The 24,569-nt window shown below is 41.9% G+C and overlaps 1 protein-coding gene and 1 long non-coding RNA gene across 5 annotated transcripts in view; one reads left to right on the top strand and one right to left on the bottom strand.

Annotated features, from left to right (window-relative positions):
• The window catches only part of ATP5F1C (ATP synthase F1 subunit gamma), an 18,367-nt gene extending 3,679 nt beyond the window's left edge, over positions 1-14,688 (top strand). The window contains exons 2-10 of one of the 3 annotated variants that reach the window (XM_072825881.1): positions 5,204-5,238; positions 5,944-6,075; positions 8,447-8,651; positions 9,349-9,492; positions 9,609-9,673; positions 10,785-10,940; positions 11,589-11,685; positions 13,908-13,944; positions 14,544-14,688. In XM_072825881.1, coding sequence (XP_072681982.1) covers positions 5,204-5,238; positions 5,944-6,075; positions 8,447-8,651; positions 9,349-9,492; positions 9,609-9,673; positions 10,785-10,940; positions 11,589-11,685; positions 13,908-13,914 — 841 coding nt within the window. In that variant the 3' untranslated portion in view covers positions 13,915-13,944; positions 14,544-14,688. Of the gene's footprint in view, positions 1-5,203; positions 5,239-5,943; positions 6,076-8,446; positions 8,652-9,348; positions 9,493-9,608; positions 9,674-10,784; positions 10,941-11,588; positions 11,690-13,907; positions 13,945-14,543 lie in introns of those variants that run through there. The other 2 variants (XM_072825882.1, XM_072825883.1) reach the window with 2 other exon arrangements.
• Positions 1-24,569, bottom strand: part of LOC140633402 (uncharacterized) — a 27,281-nt gene extending 2,712 nt beyond the window's left edge. The window contains exons 1-2 of one of the 2 annotated variants that reach the window (XR_012031008.1): positions 24,313-24,569; positions 5,100-15,706 (exon numbers count right to left, since the gene is read on the bottom strand). This is a non-coding gene — a long non-coding RNA (uncharacterized lncRNA). Of the gene's footprint in view, positions 1-5,099; positions 15,707-24,312 lie in introns of those variants that run through there. The other variant, XR_012031009.1, reaches the window with a different exon arrangement.

Here is a 24,569-nt window from a genome sequence, read left to right as displayed (position 1 = left end):
AATGCCAGATAGTCAGAATCAGACAGTGTAAAGCCATTTCAGATTGGCTTCCTTGCTTAGCAATATGCAGCTCAGGTTTCTCCATGTCTTTTGTGGCTTGGTAGCTCATTTATTTTTATTGCTGAATATTTTTATTGCTGAATAACTCCATTGTATGGATGTACCAGTTTTTCCATTCATTCACATATTGAAAGACATATTGGTTGCCTCTAGTTTTGGCGATCGTGAATAAAGCTGATATAAACATTCATGTGCAGGTTTTTGTGTAGACATAAGTTTTTAGCTCAATTGAGTAAATACCTAGAAGCATGATTGCTGCATCATATGTTAACACTGTTTAGATTTATAAGAAACTGTCAAACCATCTTCCAGAGTAGCCATACCATTTCATATTCCCACCAGCAATCAATGAGAGTTCCTGTTGCTTCACATCTTTTTCATCATTTAGAATTGTCCTTTGTTGAAAATTTAGCCATCCAGGACACCTGGGTGGCTCAGTGGTTGAGCGTCTGCCTTTGGCTCAGGTCGTGGTTCCAGGGTCCTGGGATCGAGTCCCGCATTGGGCTCCCTGCATGGAGGGAGCCTGCTTCTCCCTCTGCCTATGTCTCTGCCTCTCTGTGTCTCTCTCATGAATAAATAAAATCTTTTTTTAAAAATAAAGATTTAGCCATTCTTGGGGTGCCTGGGTGGCTCAGGTGGTTAAGTGTCTGATAGTTGGTTTCAGCTCAGGTCATGATCCCAGGGTCATGAGATTGAGCCCATGCTACACATGGGAGGCTGCTTACTCTCCCCCTCGTTCTCAAAAAAAAAAAAAAAACAAACAAAAAACTTACAGGTGTGTAGTGATATTTCATTGTTTTGATTTGCAATTCCCTGATAATACGATACTGAGCATCCTTTTTCTGCTTATTTGCCATCTGTTTATCTTCCTCGGTGAGATTTGCGTTCAGATCTTTTGTTCATTTTTTTTTTTTTTTAAGATTTTATTTATTTATTCATGAAAGACAGAGAGGCAGAGGGAGAAGCAGGCTCCATGCAGGCAGCCTGATGTGGGTGGGACTACATCCTGGGTCTCCAGGATTACGCCCTGGGCTGAAGGCAGGTGCTAAACCGCTGGGCCACCCAGGGACCCCCTTTTGTTCATTTTTTTATTGGGGTTGTTTGTTTTCTTACTGTTGGGTTTTAAGAGTTTTCTGTGTATTTTAGATAGCAGTCCTTTATCAGATAAGTGTTTTGCAAACATTTTCTCCTGGTGTGTGGCTTGTTTTTTCCTCTCTAATAGTGTCTTTTACAGAGTAGAAGTTTTTTAAATTCATAAATCCCAGCTTAATCATTTTTTCTTTCATAGGTCATGCTTTTCATGTTTATGTAAAAACTTAGAGCTATCCTCAAAGCACCTAGATTTTTTCCTGTGATATCTTCTAGAAGTTTTATAGTTTTGTGTTTTACACTTAGATCTATGCCTCAAGTTAATTTTTGTGAAAAGTGTAGGATTTGTTTTCTGGCTTTATTATCTGGATTAATATTTTCCCATAGATATCCAGTATTCAGGATCACTTGTAGTAAAGAGTGTCCTCTTTTCATTTAATTACTTTTGCTCCTGTATCAGACATGAATCAGTTGACTGTATTTGTGTGGATCTGTTTCTGGTTCTCTCTTCCTCCTGCTGTGTCTTTTATTTCCCCAACTTAACTCCACAGCTGGATGCCTGGACTTCCTACTCCCCTTCACCCACTGTCCTCATCCCCTCACCCCTCTCACCCTGGCAGCCATCTGTACTGAGTTTGTAGGCCTCTTTCTACTTTCGGTTTGTGTATTCATTTGTTTTTGTTGCTGCTTTTGTTGTTTTGTTGCTTTTTAGTTCACTTACACGTGAAAGTCTGGGCTCAGGTAGTATCAGTTCTCTGGCTTTGTTCTTCAGTATTATATTGGCTATTCGGGGTGTTTTGCTTTCCATGTAAATGTTAAAATCAGTTTATTGGTATATATAAAATAACTTGCTGAGATTTTGTCTGAAATTGTATCAATCAAGTTAGGAAGAATTGACATTTTAGTAATATTGAATATTCATAAATATGAACTCTTTGCATTTAGTTTCTTCTTTCATTGGTTTTGTGGATTTCTTTTCCTTTTTTTTTTTTAAGATTTTTATTTATTTATTCATGACACACACACACACACACACACACACACACACACACAGAGGCAGAGACATAGGTAGAGACATAGGCAGAGGGAGAAGCAGGCTCCATGCAGGGAGTCTGATGTGGAACTTGATCCTGGAACTCCGGGATCAAGCTCTGAGCCAAAAAGGCAGGCGATGTTCAATCACTGAGCCACCCAGGCATCCCGGTTTTGTGGGTTTCTTATGGCCTGTTTTGTTAGATTTATAATCTTTTTAATGTGTTTTTTTATTGTGATAAAATGTACATAACATAAATTTACCATCTTAACCATTTTTTTAAGATTTTATTTATTTATTTGAGAGACCGCATGAGCTGGGGAGAAGAGGGGCGGAGGCAGAGGGAGAAGCCAACTCCTGAACAGAGACCCCACTGTGAGGGATCATGACCTGAGCCACCTAGGTGTCCCCCATCTTAACCATTTTTAAGTGTACAACTGTATGACACTGTTTTTCTTTCCTTTTTTTATGCTATTGTTTTTCTAATTTGAAATTCCCAATTGTTCATAGCTACTATAAAAGAAAGCAGTTGACTTGTATATATTGACCTTGTTCCCCACAACCTTACTGTAATTGGTTCCAGGAGAGGTTTTTGCCGATTCTTTGCAATTTTTTACATAGGCAGTTGTGTCCTCTATGAACAAAGGCAGCTTTATTTCTTCCTTCCCAAATTGTATACCTTTTTTCCCCCTGTTTTGTCTTACTGTATTAGCCAAGACTTCTGGTACAATGTTGAATGGGAGTGATGAGAGAGGACATCCTTGCCTTAGTCCCAATCTTAGGGGGAAACTCCTAGTTCTTGTCATTAAACCCTAGAGGCTTTTGGTAGATGTTCTTTATCAGTTCAGGAAATTCTCTGTTCATAATTTGCTGAGGGTTTTTTGGTTTGTTTTTGTTTTTTACCGTGAATGTGCATTAGATTTTGTCAAAAAAATTTTTCTGCATCTATTGGCCATTTGATTTTTCTTCTTTAACCTGTTGATGTGATGGATTATATTATTTGATTGTTACTGTTATTTTTTTAAAGGCTTTCTTTTTTTGTTTTTGTTTTTTATTTATTTATGATAGAGAGAGAGAGAGAGAGGCAAAGACATAGGCAGAGGGAGAAGCAGGCTCCATGCACTGGGAGCCTGATGTGGGATTCGATCCTGGGTCTCCAGGATCGCGCCCTGGGCCAAAGGCAGGCGCCAAACCGCTGCGCCACCCAGGGATCCCTATTATTTGATTTTTAAGTGCTGAGCCAGCCTTGCATACCTGGAATAAATCCCACTTGGTCATAGTGTCATGGTGTATAATTCATTTTAATACGTTGTTGGATTCAGTTTGCTAATCTTTTTCTTTTTTTAAAGATTTGTTTATTTATTTGAGAGAGAGTACAAGGAGGGAGAGGGAGAAGCTGACTCCCCGCTGAGCAGGGAGCCCAATGTGGGGCTTGATCCCAGGAGCCTGGGATCATGACCTGAGCCAAAGGCAGGCACCCAACCGACTGAGCCACCCAGGCACCCCCAGTTTGCTCATCTTTTATTGAGGAATTCTGCATCTGTGTTCGTGAGAGATCATGTTCTCAAATTTTCATTTCTTATAATTTTATCTGGTTTTGATATTAGGATAATGCTGGCCTCATAAAATTAGGAAATGTTCCTTCTGCTTTTAATTCTACTTCCCTATTTTGTCACCAACTTACAGATCTGTATCTCAAGTATCAAAAGTCTCACATGTTTCCCAAACCCATTGGACATTTCCACTTCTCCCATGGTCTTTATTCATTAAAATTCATGATCTCTAGAGAGATCACCCCCGCTCAGTCTTTCTGCCTTGGTTAATGACAACACTATCTACTCAAGTCATTAAATTGGAAATCATTCTTATTGTTTTCCTTTTCACTCTTAAGAACTTGCTCATAAATCTATTCTCCCTGTTGCTTTGCCCACATGTTAGTTTAGATTCTTGCTTTCTCACACTTGGAGGCTGCAGCAGCCCTCATATCATCAATAATATAGTATCATTTTATGCTTTTCACTGCCATCTGAGGTACTTTACTGAAAAACTAAACTGGGTGTGGCTTATATTCCATGTTTCCTTGCTAACTTATAAAATAAAATTTAAAATTATTAACCCAACCTATGTCTCCAGCTTCAAAACCATGTACTATTTGGGAATGCCCTCCTTAGGCCTTCTGTATGTACAAATTTACAGATCTTTGGTTCTCCCATGGAGCTTTCTGAGCCAACACAGGCACTTTGTAGGGACTGAAGAGCTGAAATAATTTATATTTAATAATGTGCTGTCTTCCTTAGGGTGGTGAGCCTCATGTATTTATCTTTTATAAATATATGCACGTATGTGTGTATATTTAACATAAATTTAAATCAAATTATTTTTTATGCATTAGCACTTTAATCATAAAGACTAGAAAAACATTTAATGTAAATCATAAGTTTTTATGAATCTTGTTTATGAGAGAATAGTATGCTTCCTGTGGCCACAGAGCATGTCCTGAAGCATAATAGCTGCTTAGTACATTTTTTATTGAGTGGAGTTGGAGAAGTCAACTGTACTTGCACACATGTGGTCATGTTAGAATGTATAATTGATCTACTTGATCTTATTTGAGAAAGTTTTGATGAACTAAGGAAGTCAAGGTAGCTTTTTAGAGGTGCCTGACCTTGGTTTTAAGTATAGTTGGATAACCTAACAAGGGGAAGGACTTTTCTGTTGTGGAAACAGTGCAGACATAGGTAGGCATGGAAGCGGGATTAGAGCAAGTGTGAACACCACGTGACTGCAGTGGAAGGTTTGTGTTGCCAGGTCACACAAAATGAGGCCTTTGGTAATAATAGGTTTGCTATCAGTATTAAGGGATTAAATATATATGTGTGTGTATACATATGTATATCAGAGTCCTATATTTAATAGGTTGTTTCTTTGTGGGGCATTTTTTAAACTTATTAACTTTGAAGGTTTTTCTTGCATTGGGCTATTTTTCAGAAAACTAAAATATTTTTAAACCTTTATTTTCAGGATCCAAGTTCGAAATATGGCAACTCTAAAAGATAGTAAGTACTTAATTTCAGTATGTGAATTAACAAAAACTAAATTTTGACCAAAAAAATACTTTGAAAAATATGCTGCTTTAGCCCATTGTATATTTGGTCAAAATTGACAAGATGATTCTAAGTCATATGTGCATATGTAACTTATTTTGGAGTGAGGCAACACATGGTTGTTTCATTCTTTTGTCTGTACAATGATATAAGTACAAAAAGCTATATTTAAATTTTTTTAAGATTTATTTATTTATTTATTCACAAGAGACACAGAGAGAGAGACAGAGGCAGAGGGAGAAGCAGGCTCCTCGCAGGGATCCTGATGCGCGGGACTCGATCCTGGATCCCAGGATCACGACCTGAGTGGAGGTTTCACTGACCTCAGGTGCCCAACCACTGAGCCACCCAGGCATTCCTATTTAAATGTCTTAAATGTATGATAAACTGCCCTGCTCTGTGGCCGTCCTGCCTGTCCTGTGTGAGTGGCAGCTGGGTTGACCTGTTAGCACTCACGTGGCCACCTTGTCTGTCCGAAGAGCAGCTGGGTCACGTCTGCTTGGTACTCATTCTTAATTTCAAGCCTCAGTTAGCGTCATCCTGTTAATCATTGTCTAAGTGCTGATTATTCTGCCCTGCAGTTTAGAAAGTTATTGCAGTAAATTCACAAGTGACGTTAAAACTCCTATAATGTAACACAGTACTTTTGCTTTTCAGTTACCCGGCGACTAAAGTCCATCAAAAACATCCAGAAAATCACCAAGTCTATGAAAATGGTAGCAGCAGCAAAATATGCCCGAGCCGAGAGAGAGCTGAAACCAGCTCGAGTGTATGGAGTAGGCTCTTTGGGTAAGAGAAGGGTGTAGTAATTCACAAATTATGAAGAACTGCTTAACAGAGATCACCACTAATGACTTATTTGGTGTTTGGTGATAACAGGTCTATTGTGAGAGTTTGACATTGCTCATTTTTCATAGCAAACCTATGAAGGTCAGAACTGCTAGGGTCCCTGCTTTGCAGATGAGAAACAGTAAAGTCAAGTAACTTGCCCGAGGTCATGCACTTAGGTGGTTTGGCATCAAAGCCTGCCTAGTAACCGCTGTTTGTTCTCTGAATGTTTAAAATACTCTGAAAATGTTTCCAGATTATTAACTATACATTGAAAAGAACTTAGAGATATAGTGCATTCAACTCAGGTGCTTGGCTTTGTCCTATGACATTGTGATGTGCTGTTTTAGGACCGTGGGGTGGGGATGTGGTACCCTACAGTGGAGTTGACTGAGCAAGCGTGGATACATGAGTGGAATGTGTCAACATCAACTGTAAAAAAAGCAAAATTTGCTTATTTCCAAGTTGAAGAAAATTTATGTATTATCTGTGCATTAACATAATAGATGTAAATTTCCTCGTGCAAAAGTTTTCTTGTACTCTTCCATGTTTTAAAATGTTCATTTATACTGGTAAAAACTTTGCATGAGAAAATGATAGAACACTTGGCCTTGGTGGAAATGGGTCCTCGCTCTCAAAATGCTACATTTAGTTTCACGTAACAGTACAGAGGAGGGTTGGCAGGTTAGGTTCCAGCAATCCTTACCAGCACCAGCTCTTGTGAATCCCATTCGCTGCATGATAAATACGAAGCACCCTGGTGGCTCAGTTAAGTTTGGTTGATAAATTACTCTGGCCTATTTATAAAAAAGGGAGGTTATTTCACTATTCACCTTTCCTGCTGATATGATTAAGTATAATAAATGTTTTTCCCTCCGAAGTCCATAATCACGAAATTAATAAAGAAGAAGTCTGATTAGAGTATTTGCGGTAAAATATTAAAAATTCAAGCCGAGGCTTCCAGTCAGTTCCGAAGTCCTTCAAACCAAATACTAACGGCTAGATACTAAGTGGCTGATCATTTTAAATATTTAAATTAGAAAATTTTAACAGGCATTTTATACTATATAAAACTTAAGAGACTTAAATAGTACTTTGGAGTTGAGTACTTCTCTCTCCTTTTTTTGTTTCAAATTTTTATTTAAATTCTAATTGGGGGCACCTGGGTGGCTGAGTCAGTTAAATGTTTGACTCTTGATCTCAGCTCAGGTCTTACTCTCAGGGTCGAGAGTTTAAGCCCCACATCGGGCTCCATGCCCAGCATGGAGCCTACTGTAAAAAAAAAAAATCTAGTTAACATATTAGTGTAATACTGGTTTCAGGAGTAGCACCCAGTGCTCATCCCAGTGGGTGTCCTCCCATCATACTACTCTCTGCTTTTTATGGAGGATCCTCCAGTTTAGGCATTTGAGAATCCTTGTTCTCTAATGAAAAAGGTGGTAGCAGGAATTTTGTTAAAATGAGTGAATGTGGTGGCCCTGAAGATGCTCCGCACCTGCAGGGGTCCCAGCCACTGGAATTCCCCCAGCGTTTACACCCAGGCCACGCTTCCCATGGGCTATGCCTAGCCAGCACCTGAGCAGACAGGATGCCCAAGCAGGCATGTTCCTGGGAGACTTGCAGTCCCCCCAACCTCCTTGCTGAACTTCCCCTCAACTATACAGTAGTCCAGGAAGCTGCCACCCAACCTCACTTCCCTCCTTCCTGGAGCTCAGACAGGTGTCATGATGTGAAGGCCCTTCTAACTCCTTTCCCACTTCTCCCACAGCCATTTCCTGAGCTTCCCAGTAAAATCTGTGCATATTTCATCCAATTTAATCCTCTCTTGGCCTCTGCTCCTTACAAGACTAGACCAACCAAGTGAGGTGGTTAAGGCAATCCCCAAAATAAAGTGGCATCTGCTATTTTAATGCCAGTAGTTTTTATATGAGCTTGATTATAGAAGCAGGTCACTAAATACTTCCTAATTTTTGCTTGTATACTGAAGATTTGCATTCTTCACGAGTTTGATGTGTAGGTAAGTTGGTACTCTATAATTCAGGCCTCCTTACAAGTTCTTTAATTGTACCAGAGATTTCTTTAAGTCACCGTTTGAGATTAATTGGCCCATGGAGCCTTTATGATATAGAGATTTAAAGCTTTATGGTTTTCAACCTGATTGTGAATTGAATAAGTAACAGACAGTTTTGATTATATTAGTTAGGTACCTCCTAAATTAAATGCATCATTTCAAAAACAGTCAACTCTTTCATCTCTTTTGTAAATCAGGGATTATTGCTATATTTAGTGTATGTTACATATTTTAAAATTCTTGTTTTTGTTTGTATCTAAGCCCTGTATGAAAAAGCTGATATTAAGGTGCCTGAAGACAAGAAGAAACACCTTCTTATCGGTGTGTCTTCAGATCGAGGGCTCTGTGGTGCTATTCATTCCTCGGTTGCTAAACAGATGAAAAATGAGGTGGCCACACTCCAAGCAGCTGGGAAAGAAGTTATGCTCGTTGGAATTGGTGATAAAATCAGGGGTATACTTCATAGGTAATTTAAATAGATACTATTTATGTGTAAATGGGTGCAAGCATGAATAAACGGGAGTGTCTTTGATGGTTTATTTCAGCATCATTACCTATTTTTATACTCTCAGAGGGTTGGGTTTTGTTTTTATTTATTTATTTATTTATTTATTTATTTATTTATTTATTTATTTATTTTTTCAGAAATACCAGAATATATAAATTTCTTCTGTTTTACTCTCAGAGGGTTGGGTTTTGTTTTTATTTATTTATTTATTTATTTATTTTTTCAGAAATACCAGAATATATAAATTTCTTCTGTTTTTCACTTGGCTTGTGTTTCTCCATCTAGTACAAGTGGAATGCAATAGGAATACCAAAAGCTAGTTGGCATTTTAAACAAGCAAGGACTCTGGGTAGTTAGCACAGCCTGGAAATATCAGAAATAAACAGCAGTTAATTGAGATAGAAAGAAGATAAATAAAGGCGTAGAGAAATACAACATAAGAGAGGACTGATTATTAGTCCTTATTCCTTGCAGCCATTAAATAATCATGATAATGGATAGAACAACTCTACTCAGTGAATGTGCCCTTGCCTGCCCCCCCCCAAAAAAAACTTGATCCACAGTGAAATAAATAATCACTTTTCCTTATTCCCGTGTTATTTTGGCAGAAATATTCCTTTAAACTGCTCTGCGTGATCTCCTGATTCTCTTGTAGGACTCACTCTGACCAGTTTCTGGTGTCCTTCAAAGAAGTAGGAAGAAAACCTCCTACTTTTGGAGATGCATCTGTCATTGCCCTGGAACTGCTGAATTCTGGATACGAATTTGACGAAGGGTCTATCATCTTTAATCGGTTCAGGCAAGAAAAATTTAGAAATCTAAGCTTTTTCATGCTTGTGTTCTTTAAAATAAGCAAATTCTTACTTAAATTTTAAAATATTATTGTGAGATTGATATTTGCTTATTAATTTTTAGGTCTGTCATCTCCTACAAGACAGAAGAAAAGCCCATCTTTTCCCTTGAAACCGTTGCAAGTGCTGGTAAGCAGTTTTTGTAGGAAAAGTATTTTTCTGTGTAGAAGGCAGAGATTTTTGCTTTCAGGAAAATAGTGTTTGTCAGGTCGGCCTGTAGCAAAACGATGTTGTGCTCTTCCTGTCACCATCTATCAGTGGTTTCCATGATCTCTTACTCCATTCTTTCATTAACTGAACATAAATGAATAAATGATTAGACATGCTTTCTTGTTCTCGAGATTGAAGAGCCTAGCTAGAATTGGCTTTGCAATCTCTGTCTGGGAACTCTACCAAAGCACAGTATGATCAGCAGCTGGAGCAGTTATGTGAACAGTGCTCACAACAAATTTATGTTGCCCCACTCAATTCTCTTGTCTTCTTCTTTAAGGAACGTCATCGTTGCTCAGGGAAGTATCCTAGAAATAATATTCTGGAACCAATTTTATTTTCCTGAGGCATTTTTCTTTTCTCCATATGTATTTTATGTATTAAGATATACTTTTTTTTTTAACATTTTAATGTCTCTGACATTGGATGTTTCTGACAATGACATGCCATTCTTAATTGACTGTTGTCATTTTTCTTCTTAGTGGTATAAAACTGGGGTTATCATCCATATAGCATTTTGTGTTGGCTTCTGATTCCCCTCCCTTCTTTATTCCATTTCCCTCTCATTTTCCTGATGGATACCTGCAGATTTCTCCAATATCAAATGACTAATTTGGGATTTTTGTATTCCCCTAAACGAGCTTCAGTTTTTTTAATTAATTAATTCTTTTATTTAAAAAAAAAAAAAAATATTTGCTGACATTGTGCCAGGCACTGATGCTATCCAGAGGACTTCATAACCTTGAAATGCAGAGAAGTTATTTTAATCGTTGGCTTCTTGGTTTTTACTAAGTTAAACATTTGCAGTAGAATATCAAATGTTTTGTTTACACATTATGTTTTGCTGAAAATCTGTTATAATTGATAGTGTGGAAATAGATGAAACTTTTAGAACTGTTTTAACCTATCTTACATTGATTTCTGCTCTATAATTACTTAGGGTTTCTATACTAGTAAGCTGTTCAGATTAAATCCCTTTTTGCACTGTACAACTTCAAAGAAATTCATAACTTGTAACTTGTTTTAACAGAGAGCATGAGTATCTATGATGATATTGATGCTGACGTGCTGCAGAATTACCAAGAATACAATTTGGCCAACATCATCTACTATTCTCTAAAGGAATCCACCACGAGTGAGCAGAGTGCCAGGATGACAGCCATGGACAATGCTAGCAAGAACGCTTGTAAGCACATAGTGGATCTCTTCTCAGGATTCTCTTGCTGAGAGTAGCTTGTAGATCTTTGCATCAAAAACATTGCCATTCTTTAAGTAGACCAAGAGACGAGAGAACAAGGATCTAGTCACAGGCTCTGCCACTGATTCCTTTTTTGTTTGTTTGTTTTAAGATTTTATTTATTTATCATAAGAGACACAGAGAGGCAGAGACACAGGCAGAGGGAGAAGCAGGCTCCCTGTGGGGGGCCCAGTGGGGGACTCAATCCCAGGACCCTGGGATCATGACCCGAGCCGAAGGCAGACACTCAACCACTGAGCCACCCAGGCATCCCTCTGCCACTGATTGTCACATTTTTGACCAATGACCATCCCTTTCCTTGAATATTTTTACCTGAAAAGACAGAAATACCATCTCTGCCTTAAAGGAAGTATAGGGCACTTGGTAGACAGTAAATTAGCAAGTATTTTGAAAAGGTATCCATGGAAGAGGTAAAATTACTTTGTAAAAGTTTTTGAGAGGCCAGGTTTCATACCAAAAAGACATGCAAATTCGTAATCTTAAATTAAGCAACATACATCTTTGAATATGTTAATGAACAAATTATTCTTTTGTAGTGTTGGATTGTGTTGTCTAATCCCTTTGTTTTGTTTGTAGCTGAGATGATTGACAAACTGACTTTGACGTTCAATCGCACCCGCCAGGCTGTCATCACCAAAGAGTTGATTGAAATCATCTCTGGTGCAGCAGCTCTGTAAGTAGCAGCAGATTGCCTTCAGACACTTTCCCTCATCTCTCCCCGTCTGCTGGCTTAACATAAGGATGTTTAAAAGCTCACTTTTGTTTTGCGAAAGGTGAAATGATCCACTGCCTAATCTTGTAATTTACTCTTAGGACATAAAGATTTGGTGAAAATGAAAGCTCTGATTTCTTTTGCTTGTTTTAAGCTGAAACTTTTGGCCTAGTATCTTCTTTTTAGAAATCAATATATTGCTAGCTTTCATTTTCCTAAAGCATTAGGAATAAGGATGTATATAATTCGGTATCGTTTATAAAATCTGTCTTTAAACCAAGCTTTCTGACTTACAGGACTGCTTTTGGGCTCAATTTCACATAAATCTTGGGGTTTTTGGTAAATCTTGGTAAAAATTGGTTCTTTATTTCCTAAGTTTTCTATGTCAATACCATATTATAATGTATTATTTTCCTCAAGAAAACGTCTTGGTTGCCTGGATTATGTTAGTGCTTGTGAAATCAGGGTTGAGAAAATAGGGATTCTATTTAAAAAGTGACTAAAATAAACCCCCACCATGTGCCAACCTCAGTGCTAGGCATTATCAAAGGAGGTGAACAAGGCATTGATATTCTAACAGGGTAACAAAAATACACAGGTAATTGTGACGAGAGGTAAACGTATATAGTAAGTTATCTTTAACTCGTTCTTTCTCACCACCTACTAATCGGTCACTAAGTTCTATAAATTCTACCTTGTAAATATCCCTTGAGTCTTCCCCCTTTAGGCCCACCTAATGCAGATAGAACCTTGTCATTTCTCTCTTGAATTAAAAAGGATATCAGGTGCCCCCTTATGTGGCAGACCCTGTGCTAGACACTGAGGATGTGGTGGTGACAGTATTTGCCCTCAGAGAGCTTACAGCCCCAACAGCAAAAATAGAAGTTATCTTAGAAAATGCCTTAGAACAGCAAACTGTGGCTCAGAGCCAAGAGCAGTTTTGACATTTTTAAATGGTTATTTTGTTTTAAAAAGAGATAGTATGTGACTCACAAAGCCTACAATATTTACATCTGGCCTTGCAACAGTGTTATGAGAAAAAGAATAGAATCCATTCTCTTACATAATCATCCTGCAAAACACCTTAGCTTGATATACATGATCCTGTGTTTTCTGGCCACCAACTCTAGTCTAGTATTAGCACCACCACGTCTTACTTCCCTTGAGCTTCATCCACACTGACGTACTTCTGGAGACCACTGTATAAGTCGTCAGCTCTGCCAGCCCAAGTGTCTTTGTCTTATTGTGCTTTCTGAGCATGACTTTGTTAAGACTAACCAATCCATTTCTCAGTCACTAACGTGCTAGCCATTAGAATGGCCCTGCCACTTACTAGCTTGATAAACTTGGCTAGTATTCTCTGACTCAGTTTTGCCCAGTTATCACATGAGGGCTAATCCAAGGATTACGTAAATAAGTTATACATTCTCCTCCTCCCTCTATATCCTACTGCTAATGTTACGCTATTTTCTTGGGTGGTGAAAGAGGCCCCAGGGGAAAGAACTGCATCTGAAGGTTTCAGGGGCCGTGAGATCCAAAGAACCAAGGATCTTGTTTTGCTCTTGAAAAGGGAATGTGAGGATAGAGCATCTGCAGAATTGAGGATCACACTCTTCCTTAACTAGAAACATGGGAAACCTGGCTAAACAGGAGCAAAATAAGGGAAGTGAGAGGGAAATTGGGACATAAAAACAGACCCAGAACAAAAAAATCAGAAATTGATTATTAAATTTTGGCTTTCTAGAAAGGTAGTCTAAATCCTTAATTAAGGGCTGGCTGTGCCTGGATTGTTGGTATGAATGGATTGCATGCTTTATTAGTTATAACCTATTAGTTATTCTGGTTAAAACTTTATTATTTAATACAAACATGTTTGGCTCTTTAGTAATATATACTGTGTTCTATTGATAGCAAAAGTAGTGGCTTAAATTACACTTGTGCAGTTTTGCCTTCTTGCATCATCATGGTTTTATTGTTCTAACCAGACCAAAATTAGTAACTTTTTATAACAGTCATTGAATCTGTTTTAAAGGAATATTTTGGTAGCTAATTTACATGATATGCTCAAGATACTGAATGAAGAAATGGATGTTTTTAGTTGGAAACAATACCTGATTAACTAGCATGGATTGCTTCTTGACTGGCTTGTTTTGTTTGTCTTTTTCTTCTAACATAATAACCAGGGATTAATGAAAACCAAGTTTCATCCTCAGATAAGAGGTAAAGTGGCAATATTTCACACTTTCTCCCCAACCTCTCCAGAAAGAAATCTATCTAGATATGATTGAAGCTGATTTAGCAACAGTGAAATGGATTCTCAGAGATTTAGATTTTGACCCATTTATAGTAGCTGCCAGCTTGTGGTAGCATATGGGTAATGCCAGGGGGCTTTTTTTTTTTTTTTTTTATTCAATAAACTTTAAGGATAGAGAATTAGCATTATTTTGAAATATGAAATATAGATTAGTGAAGAGTGGTGGTTCTCAAATTTGGTGGTCTCAGGACCCCTTCATGTGTGACATAATAGAAGAGCACTAGATTCTCATCTATGTCTGTATTCATTCTGTCCTGATATTACATGTCATGTAGCCTCTGGAAAATGCTACCATATACTCGAGTAAAACAGGCAAATAAGAAAATAGTTTTGCCTTCATGGATCCTATAGAAAGATCCCCAGACCAAAATTGAGAACAACTAGTATATAGTAACGTTTTATTACGTAAAGTCAGTTCTTTAAACCCCACTTAAATATGTGTTATCTTTTGACATCATTATTTTTCCCTCCAGAACTGATTGCTATTTCTTCTGTACTTTTTCAGGTAAAGAAGGGAAATTCAGCCCGCTGATTTTATTTTTAGCTTACTGCTGTCCTCATCAGAAGAAATTGTTGGTCCATTGTTTAAACTACTAAAGACAGCAAAATGTTTGTAAATTATCTTACAATAAACAGCTTACATAAGAAAATCGCTGTCTTTTCTTATTATATAGGAACAACAGTTAGTAGTTTTCAAAATGAGATGTTACAAGTATTTAAAAATATTAACATGCTACTACTAAAATTTGTTGGTAAGCAAGATATTTTAAGAGGCTCTGCTCATTTTACGGTTCCAGAACACCTTTGGGGGCGGAGGGGTGGGCAACAGGCCACAAGCTAGCCCAGGCTTTCACTCTCCTACACTCTCACAGAACATCCATCAGAATGAAATAAAAATGCTACTGGAGTCATTTAATCTTTCTCATCTATGGAATATAGAATTCCAGGCATATACTTAATTTAAATTTTTTTTTTCTTACTTTAAATTTTAAGTATCTTTTCCAAGCACAGAGGAAGCTTTCGGTATAATGCATTCCATATTCACATTTAGATAACCATTAAGATTGGATGCCTGACCTGATTTTGCACGTTGGCCACATCAAACTGTCATCGTTGTCCTATTTATTTAAATTAGGGAACTTAGTTTTTAATTACAAAAGTAATACTTACACAAATTACAAAAAGACTACGAAACTATAAAAAAATACATAAAGATATATTCCCATTCTCACTTAACAGTTTGTATATTGCTTTCGACTTTTAAAAACCACTGAATAAATACATGTATTTAGAAAGATTTCTTCAAATACTTTATTTTACCGACAACTGTTTTCACAAAAATGAACTGAACGGTGAGTCATATAAAAGTTGATAAGCAACCACAACCCTGTCAAGAACAGTACTGCCACTGAAGGAAGGCTGCCAGAAAATAAACAACCCAGGGTCCTGTTCGAGCTTCCCTGAGACTTTACAAAAGTCACTTGATGGGTCAATGAATGAGGCTGAGGCACTGGACAGACACCTAGGTGTGTTCAAACTACCAAATCCCCGCCAGGAATGTAAGCAAGGAATGGGGCTAGGTGGCGTTTTTATCTTGCTTCTAAATACGCTGGCACATCTCCAGTTTTGAGGACAGCAGAGCACTTCCGTGAGGGTGGACTACCTGTCCTAGACAGCACAACAGGAAGAAAAGCAGGAATTTAGGCACATAACCAACAGCAGTAAAAGTCTGTCGAGCAGAACATGACAGACTGTCACAGGTTCAGAAGTGAGGACAGCAGTTGTGGGCGCCCCATGGTACCAGCCCCCGTTTATCTATGGAATAGGGACGTCCTAGTCTGTCAGCGGTCCTGTGTCACACTTCTCCCTCCCAAATATTTTAGCGGTATACATCTTCCAGGTAAGTAGGTAGACCTTTTAAGACCCTGTGTATCTTAAATTATCTATTCTGTAACATTTTGGTGGAGCAAAGTGGAATGGAGTCCCCACTCACCCCTCACCCCAGCTTGATCTTGGGCAAGTGACTTAATCTTTCAGTCTTACCATCTGTGAAATGGAGATGAAAATAGTCCCTACTTCATCAGGTTGTTGATTGATTTTCATTGATGAAAATCAAGTGAGCTAATGCTTGCAGAAATAACTCAGAGGGTAAGTGCTGAAGAGAAAGAAAGCAAAGCCCACCCCCCCACACACACAAGTGCGTTTGGAGCCTTCAAGCCCGAGCTGTCAACCTGATGGGCAGGGTTCTCTCATCCCAGTCCCCAGCACTTCCACGTTGCACCAGGACCGCATGATAACCAGAGCTCCTAGAGGGAGTCAGCTCTGCTTTCAAGATGAAAGTTCAGTCCACAGGTCCTGGGTCCTACCAGCAGGTCAGCAGACGGTGTGACACTGCTCTGAGGGACAGCAGCCACCCCAGTTCTCGTTCCTGGGGCTGCAGCCCTCACAGGAAGCTCCTGTCTCCTCACCACCACAGCAGCTCACCTTGAATCCATGTTCTTTCAAAGTTAACACCTTTGTTGAGAGGAAACTCACATGCAGTAAAATTCACCATTTTAAAGTGCATAATTCAGGTTTTTAGTAATGACAGTTGCACTCTAATTCTACATGCTATTGCAAGATGAACTGTTCTAGAAGACATGCATTTATCGAGCACTAACCACCTGCTAGATACTATGCTGTATATTGGGCATTTATCAGTAAATGAGGTGACCACCGTAGCTGCCCTTCCAAAGTATACAGCCAAGAAGAGAGAGACAGAGGAGTTCAATTTGGGGCATCCATCAAACACTAAGTCTGAGTTGGATATGGGATAGCCAGATAGACATTAGTTGTTGATTAGATGCAGTTAGTTATACTAGTCTGAAACTCAGGAAGAATTTAGGATAAAAAGTATTTGATGCAGTTGAAACCAGGGTTCTCATGTGGGGAGGAGGGAACTATAAATATGAAACAAGAAGAGGTAAGGAATATGTAGTTAGGGATTTGAATCAGAGGCATCAGTAAGTACTTCAGACTTTTGGAATATTCATGTTTTCTAGTTTTCTCCATCAAGAAGCCCCTGAAGCAATGACAGCCCAGTAATAATAAAGGTCAGCTAGAGCTCCTATCCTATCTTGGTTTCTAAATACTGCTCCTCAGTGGGAAGAACCAGGGCCAGAGATGGCCAATCCCTGAAAAATCCTGTGCCACCAGGTATGGAAACAACCAATGAATGATAGAGGCATGCTAAAAGCACGCAGCAACTGCCTGAAAAGGCTCCTGCTGGCTAAATACGGGACAACTTAAGCAGCAAAAGAATAAAAAAGGCAAGATACTCTAGCTCACTGAACAAAAAAGAATCTCTGACCACATACTAATGCCATACTAGAAAAAAAAAATGAGGGAACTTTATAGAATGTCTAAGAAAGGTAGAAAAAAATGCTGGCATTAGAAAAATTACCACTTCGTAGCCACCAGAGTAATAGCTGACTTAGTAAAAGATCAGACACGGATGCTCATAAAACCACAGCAGTGAAAGGTGGAGAAGCAGGTTATTCAAATAGTCTCAAAGTATCACCTTATAGATTACTTATTAATCTCAAAGTTAAAAAAAAAAAAGGAAAAGGAAACCCTACAATGGAGAGACTGGTAGATACCACCTTTACAAGTGACCAAATTTTGTCGTCAGTGATGGCACAAAACGATCCTTGCTGTTAACCTGTGTAGGAATATTATTGCCAAGAAATGTTTAGCTGGAACCTAATTAGGTGAGAAAACAATCAAACATTGCAAGACACAATATAAAATAATCCTTAAAAAAACAAACCTCTTGGACTTTGCAAAAATGTCATAAAAGACACACACACACACACACACACACACACACACAAGTGAAAGCCAGGCAGCCCAGGTGGCTCAGCGGTTTAGCACCGCCTTCGGCCCGGGGCGTGATCCTGGGGTCCCGGGATCGAGTCCCACGTCAGGCTCCCTGCATGGAGCCTGCTCCTCCCTTTGCCTGTGTCTCTGCCTCTCTCTCTTTCTCTCTCTCTCTCTGATGAATAAATAAAATCTTAAAAAAAAAAAAAGTAAAAGCTGCACTGGGGGGATCTTATTGAAAAAGACTATAGAGATGACAATGAAATGCAATGAGTGATTCTTAATTAGATTCTAGACTGAAAAATTAAAAAGCTATAAAAGCCATTTGGAGTCTATGGGAAGATCTGAGTATGCTATGGATACGGGGTAATACTACTGTGTCACCCTTGAGTGTTGTGTGCCACAATGGTATTATGGCGTCGAGGAAGGTGTGATGCTCCTCCCAATCCCCCTAGCAGGACCGAGGGGTGTGTGCCCCCAGCTTCTGAAACTGTGTCAGTACACAGCACTTAACCCTCCTTGGAACTGCCCAGCTGGAGCTCGCCCTGCCCAAGGTTGCAGCCCCCTCCCTCCTGGGCAGCCCATACCCAGTGCCTGCTCCATGTCAGAGTACAAAGCCATACTAGAAAGTCCTAGCCTGAACTCAGACGAGTCCCATCCCTACCTTCCTTCTTTCCCCGGGTTGTGATCCCAAGAGCACCCCTGTAGACTGACCTCCACCTCAGAGGCTGCTTCTTAAAGAGGCTCACTTGGGGCAGTGTGTACTGGAAGAAGAGGAGGAGGTAGTAGACACTAAGACAGGATCTTAGGAGCTGGATCAGCCACCTGGCTGGCCATGAGGACCTCAGCACTGGTGGCAGCAGGATGAGCCCCTGGCACAAGGTAGGCCCTTCTAGAGTATGCAGGTTGTACAACTTTTACCAGGGGAAGCAAGCTGGTATGATGCATCAGAGTTCAGATAATCAAGCAAAGTGGAGACAAAAGGACTGTCAGATAATACAGGCCAGAAGGGCTGTGCTTCACTGCGTATCAGTCAGAAGCCACGTGAAGGAGCTCCTGATAAGAGATGTTGAGGGGTGGGGGAGGAAGGCTCACCTGGTGAGTTTTAGAGACGGCTCCCAGAACAAGGGTGGGTGAAACAGATGGGCGGCCAATGTGTAGGCACCATCAAGATAATTCATGGCTAGATAATTAGGTGGCCGAGGACAGTCTCCCCGATGAGCAGCCATGATTCCTTGCCCAACATCTGGATCTGAGCCAATTTTCAGACTGAAACTCTTAAGTCTTTAGGAGGGAGAACTCAACAGCAAACAGAGAGGATAATGATTTTCCCACTCCTTCTGCAAAGGAACCAACAGCCATTTACTCAAGTAATTCCCACTGGAGAAAGGGAATACTGAAGCATTCTGAGGACTGCTGAACACAGAGGCAGAGGAGAGACGGAAACCAGGAGATGCAGAGTCACTGTGGGGCTCTGCTGGAGTGGGGGCAGATGAGGCCCAGCAATAAATGAAGCACTGGGTCCCTGGGAGGATGGACCCAGTCAACAGTCAATTCTCTAGATCCTCAATGTGTAATTACATTAGACAGGGAAGTTGGCACCACCTCCATGCTGATTCCTTGGCCTGTGGGGTCAGAACTGTGGTAGCAGGAAGGCTGAAACAAGCTTGGGACTGGCCCTGCAGCTTGAGGGGGAAAGGAGAAGGGAGAAATTCGTGGCATCCTTAAGGGCTCAAAGAATGCAGGGCCAATGGCCCCTGTTCTATCTCTGTGTATCATTTGACAGTTTGGTCCCTATGAACGTAACTCTTAGTGACCCACCCAGGAAACTGTTCTTGTTCTTGCAACGCTGGCTCCTGCAGGTTGATAGTCTTAATTTGCAAAAGGGGGACTGTTTTCACCATGGGGCACAGCAGGAGTCCCACTGAAATGTTAGCTACCGCTGCCAGCTGGGCACATCAGCCAGGGGTCAGCATGCAGAGAGAAGTCACTGTGCAGGCAGGAGTAACCGACCACAATCCCTAGAAGCCCACACCGCAGTTACACGGTGGGCAGCACTGTGGGGACAAGTTTCTGGGTCCTGCCACAGGGAAAGCCACTTAGACCAGCAGTGGTGTTAGCCAAAGGCGAAGAACGTAGCACAAACAGTAAGTACCATGGGGGCTCTGCAGCAGCAGCAGGGGCTGGGACTTTGTTTCTGTCAATGTCTTTCCTAGGAAAAGAGGCCTCCTGGAATCCTGAAGGAGCTGTTCCTCACACTTACACCAAGAAGTGGATCTCCTAATACAAGGGGTACACTAGTTGCTATGGCCCGAATGTTTGTGTCACCCCAAACTCATACATGGATATCCTTACACACACGACGGTGTCAGAATGTGGGGCCTTTAGGAGGGGATGAGGTCATGAGGGTGAAGGCCTCATGAATGGAATTCATGCAATTATAAAAGAGATCTACAGTGCTCCCGTCCCTTCCACCTTGTAAGGGTATACCACAAGTCTGCAAGCCAGAAGAGAACTGTGCCGGCACCCCGATCTCAGACTTCCAGCTCCCAGAACTGTGAAAAACAAGTTTCTGTTGTTCGTTAAGTTACCCACTCTGTAGTACTGTGTTACGGTAACCTGAACATACTAGGGCAGGACTGAATCTTGTAGTAGACTGCTCAGATCCTCAGGAATAAGGGACTTTAGCTTTCCCTCAATCGCTTCAGCTGCAGAGAGCACCTCTGTCTCAAACCACACACCCTTTCTGGGAAAGCCCTCAAGCACTAACTTATCAACATGGGAATATAAAGATCCAGCCCTCTTGTCCCAACTCAGAACAGATCTGAAGCAGCCACCCAGCTTCAGAGTTCCTGTGGGATTGGCTGAGGTCTCCTTGAAAGTGCCTTGCAATCCCCTCCCCTTGCACACGTGGTGATCCCAGGAGCACTCCTTAAAAAACCTCCTGCAGGCTGAGCTCCATCCCAGAAACGACTTCCTGGGGGAACTGAACCTCTGAATGTCCTTCTTTGAGGAGATACAAGCTGAAGTATTTCTGAGTTATGTGTGATGAAGTTTGCAACTTATTTTCAAACTGTTCTGAAAAGAAGTGTATGTGTATACGTACATAGTAAATGTAACAAAGCATTAACAATTGACAGATCTAGATGAGGTATAGATGCCTGTGCTCACACTTTTCTACTTCAACTTTGCTGTAGGTTTGAAATTTTCTGGAATAAAAGATTAAGCAGTTGAACACACACACAGAGGCAAACCAAGAGGGGTCTAATATAGATATTAGAAGGAGCCTCCAGAAGTACTAAGGTACAGCAAGAGAACACGGTATTGTGAGATCCAAGGTAGGAGAGATTTTCAAAATCTCTCAAAAAAAAAAGATATTTCAAAATATAAAAAAATAGGTGTTCAACACTATCAAATGGCTACAAAATGGTCAGGTAAGGCTAGGACTTCAAAGTGTCCTATATAGTTAGCATCCCAAAGGTCCCTGATAATCTTGAGAACCCAAGTGTCAGCATAGAAAATATTACAGGCACCCTGCCACTGAGCACCATCTCTGCAGAATGGTCATTTGGCTAAAGCACCACTGTGCTTTAACACAGCTTTCTCCTGTGTTTTTAAGGCTTTTAAAAATGGAGTGTCTATTATGTTCACAGTTCTGGAATACCTCCTGTGGGGAAGACGTAGATCTACTCAGAAACACCATTTGCTGGGAAAGGCACATAAACTCAAATACAAAATGCACTGTGCCAAGTATAAGAACAGAGAAACGGACAGAGAAATGCAGAGGAGAGAGATGACGGGAAGGAAGGAAGGAGGGAGGGAGGGAGGGAGGAGGAAGGAAGGGAGGCAAGCAGGAAGAAGGAAGGCAGAAAGGAAGGAAGGAAGGCAGACAGGCAGGAAGGAAGAATGCAGGCTGGCAAGAAGAAAGAAAGGAAGAAAGGAAGCAAGAAGGAAGGAAGGCAGGGAGGCAAGCAGGAAGGAAGGAAGCAAGCAAGCTGGCAGGCAAGAAGGAAGGAAGGAAGGAAGCAAGAAGGAAGGAAGGAAGCAAGAAGGAAGAAAGGAAGGCAGGAAGAAAGGAAGGAAGGCAGGTAGGCAGGAAGGAAGGAGGCAGGGTGGCAAGAAGGAAGGAAGGAAGGAAGGAAGGAAGGAAGGAAGGAAGGAAGGAAGGAAGGAAGGAAGGAAGGAAAGAAGGAAGGAAGGAGGCAAGCAGGAAGCAAGCAAGCAAGCAAGCTGGCAGGCAAGAAGGAAGGAAGAAAGGAAGCAAGAAGGAAGGAAGGAAGCTGGAAGGAGGGAAGGAAGGAAGGAAGGAAGGAAGGAAGGAAGGAAGGAAGGAAGGAAGAAGGAAGCTGGCAAGCAGGAAGGAAAGAAGGAAGGCAGGAAGGAAGGCAGGAAGAAAGGAGACAGGCAAGAAGGAAGGAAGGAAGCAAGCAAGCTGGGAGGCAAGAAGGAAGGAAGAAAGGAAGCAAGAAGGAAGGAAGGAAGCTGGAAGGAAGGAAGGAAGGAAGGGAGGAAGGAGGCAAGCAGGAAGCAAGCAAGCTGGCAGGCAAGAAGGAAGGAAGAAAGGAAGCAAGAAGGAAGGAAGGAAGCTGGCAGGCAGGCAGGAAGGAAGGAAGGAAGGAAGCTGGCAAGCAGGAAGGAAAGAAGGAAGGAAGGAAGGAAACAAGAAGGAAGGAAGGAAGCAAGAAGGAAGAAAGGAAGGCAGGAAGAAAGGAAGGAAGGCAGGTAGGCAGGAAGGAAGGAGGCAGGGTGGCAAGAAGGAAGGAAGGAAGGAAGGAAGGAAGGAAGGAAGGAAGGAAGGAAGGAAGGAAGGAAAGAAGGAAGGAAGGAGGCAAGCAGGAAGCAAGCAAGCAAGCAAGCTGGCAGGCAAGAAGGAAGGAAGAAAGGAAGCAAGAAGGAAGGAAGGAAGCTGGAAGGAGGGAGGGAAGGAAGGAAGGAAGGAAGGAAGGAAGGAAGGAAGGAAGAAGGAAGCTGGCAAGCAGGAAGGAAAGAAGGAAGGCAGGAAGGAAGGCAGGAAGAAAGGAGACAGGCAAGAAGGAAGGAAGGAAGCAAGCAAGCTGGGAGGCAAGAAGGAAGGAAGAAAGGAAGCAAGAAGGAAGGAAGGAAGCTGGAAGGAAGGAAGGAAGGAAGGGAGGAAGGAGGCAAGCAGGAAGCAAGCAAGCTGGCAGGCAAGAAGGAAGGAAGAAAGGAAGCAAGAAGGAAGGAAGGAAGCTGGCAGGCAGGCAGGAAGGAAGGAAGGAAGGAAGCTGGCAAGCAGGAAGGAAAGAAGGAAGGAAGGAAGGAAACAAGAAGGAAGGAAGGAAGCAAGAAGGAAGAAAGGAAGGCAGGAAGAAAGGAAGGAAGGCAGGTAGGCAGGAAGGAAGGAGGCAGGGTGGCAAGAAGGAAGGAAGGAAGGAAGGAAGGAAGGAAGGAAGGAAGGAAGGAAGGAGAAGGAAGGAAGGAGGCAAGCAGGAAGCAAGCAAGCAAGCAAGCTGGCAGGCAAGAAGGAAGGAAGAAAGGAAGCAAGAAGGAAGGAAGGAAGCTGGAAGGAGGGAGGGAAGGAAGGAAGGAAGGAAGGAAGGAAGGAAGGAAGGAAGAAGGAAGCTGGCAAGCAGGAAGGAAAGAAGGAAGGCAGGAAGGAAGGCAGGAAGAAAGGAGACAGGCAAGAAGGAAGGAAGGAAGCAAGCAAGCTGGGAGGCAAGAAGGAAGGAAGAAAGGAAGCAAGAAGGAAGGAAGGAAGCTGGAAGGAAGGAAGGAAGGAAGGGAGGAAGGAGGCAAGCAGGAAGCAAGCAAGCTGGCAGGCAAGAAGGAAGGAAGAAAGGAAGCAAGAAGGAAGGAAGGAAGCTGGCAGGCAGGCAGGAAGGAAGGAAGGAAGGAAGCTGGCAAGCAGGAAGGAAAGAAGGAAGGAAGGAAGGAAGCAAGAAGGAAGGAAGGAAGCAAGCAAGCAAGCTGGGAGGCAAGAAGGAAGGAAGGAAAGAAGGAAGGAAGGAGGGAAGGAAGGAAGGAAGGAAGGAAGCAAGCAGGGAGGCAAGCAGGAAGGAAGCAAGCAAGCAAGCTGGGAGGCAAGAAGGAAGGAAGAAAGGAAGCAAGAAGGAAGGAAGGAAGCTGGAAGGAAGGAAGGAAGGAAGGAAGGAAGGAAGGAAGGAAGGAAGGGAGGGAGGGAGGGAGGGAGGGAGGGAGGGGCAGGGAGGCAAGCAGGAAGGAAGGAAGGAAGCTGGAAGGAAGGAAGCAGGGAGGCAAGGAGGAAGGAAGGAAGGAAGGAAGCAAGCAAGCAGGCAGATGGGCAGGAAGGCAGGTGGGCAGGTGGGCAGACGGGCAGTTGGGCAGGAAGCAGGCAGGCAGGCTCCTGACTCGGCGGGGGCACAAGGGACGTGCCTAAGCGACCCCCAGCTCAGCCCTCGCCGCAGGCCACCCACGGGCTGACTCCACCCAACACTTACGACCCGAGATACTTGCGACGACGCCCGGTCCTCGGCAGCCTGGGGGGATCCGAGGACAGCAGCTCCGCGTGCCCGCAGCTGCGCCGTCCGCTTCCGGTACTGGCTTTGCCCTGCGGGGCCGACTGGGGCGCACCGAACCCAGAGCTGGAGCAGAGGGGCGCCCTGAGGCCGGGGTCCGGGGGGCCTTCCCGGGGTCCCGCAGGCTCCGCCCCGCGCGGCCCCGACCCAGAACGGCCTGGGCGTGACGTAACCCCTGC

This window comes from Canis lupus, chromosome 5 (assembly GCF_048164855.1).
Source record: "Canis lupus baileyi chromosome 5, mCanLup2.hap1, whole genome shotgun sequence".
Taxonomy (NCBI): Eukaryota; Metazoa; Chordata; class Mammalia; order Carnivora; family Canidae; genus Canis; species Canis lupus.
The sequence above is the reverse complement of the archived record's forward strand: the minus strand, read 5'-3'. Positions and strand labels throughout refer to the sequence as shown.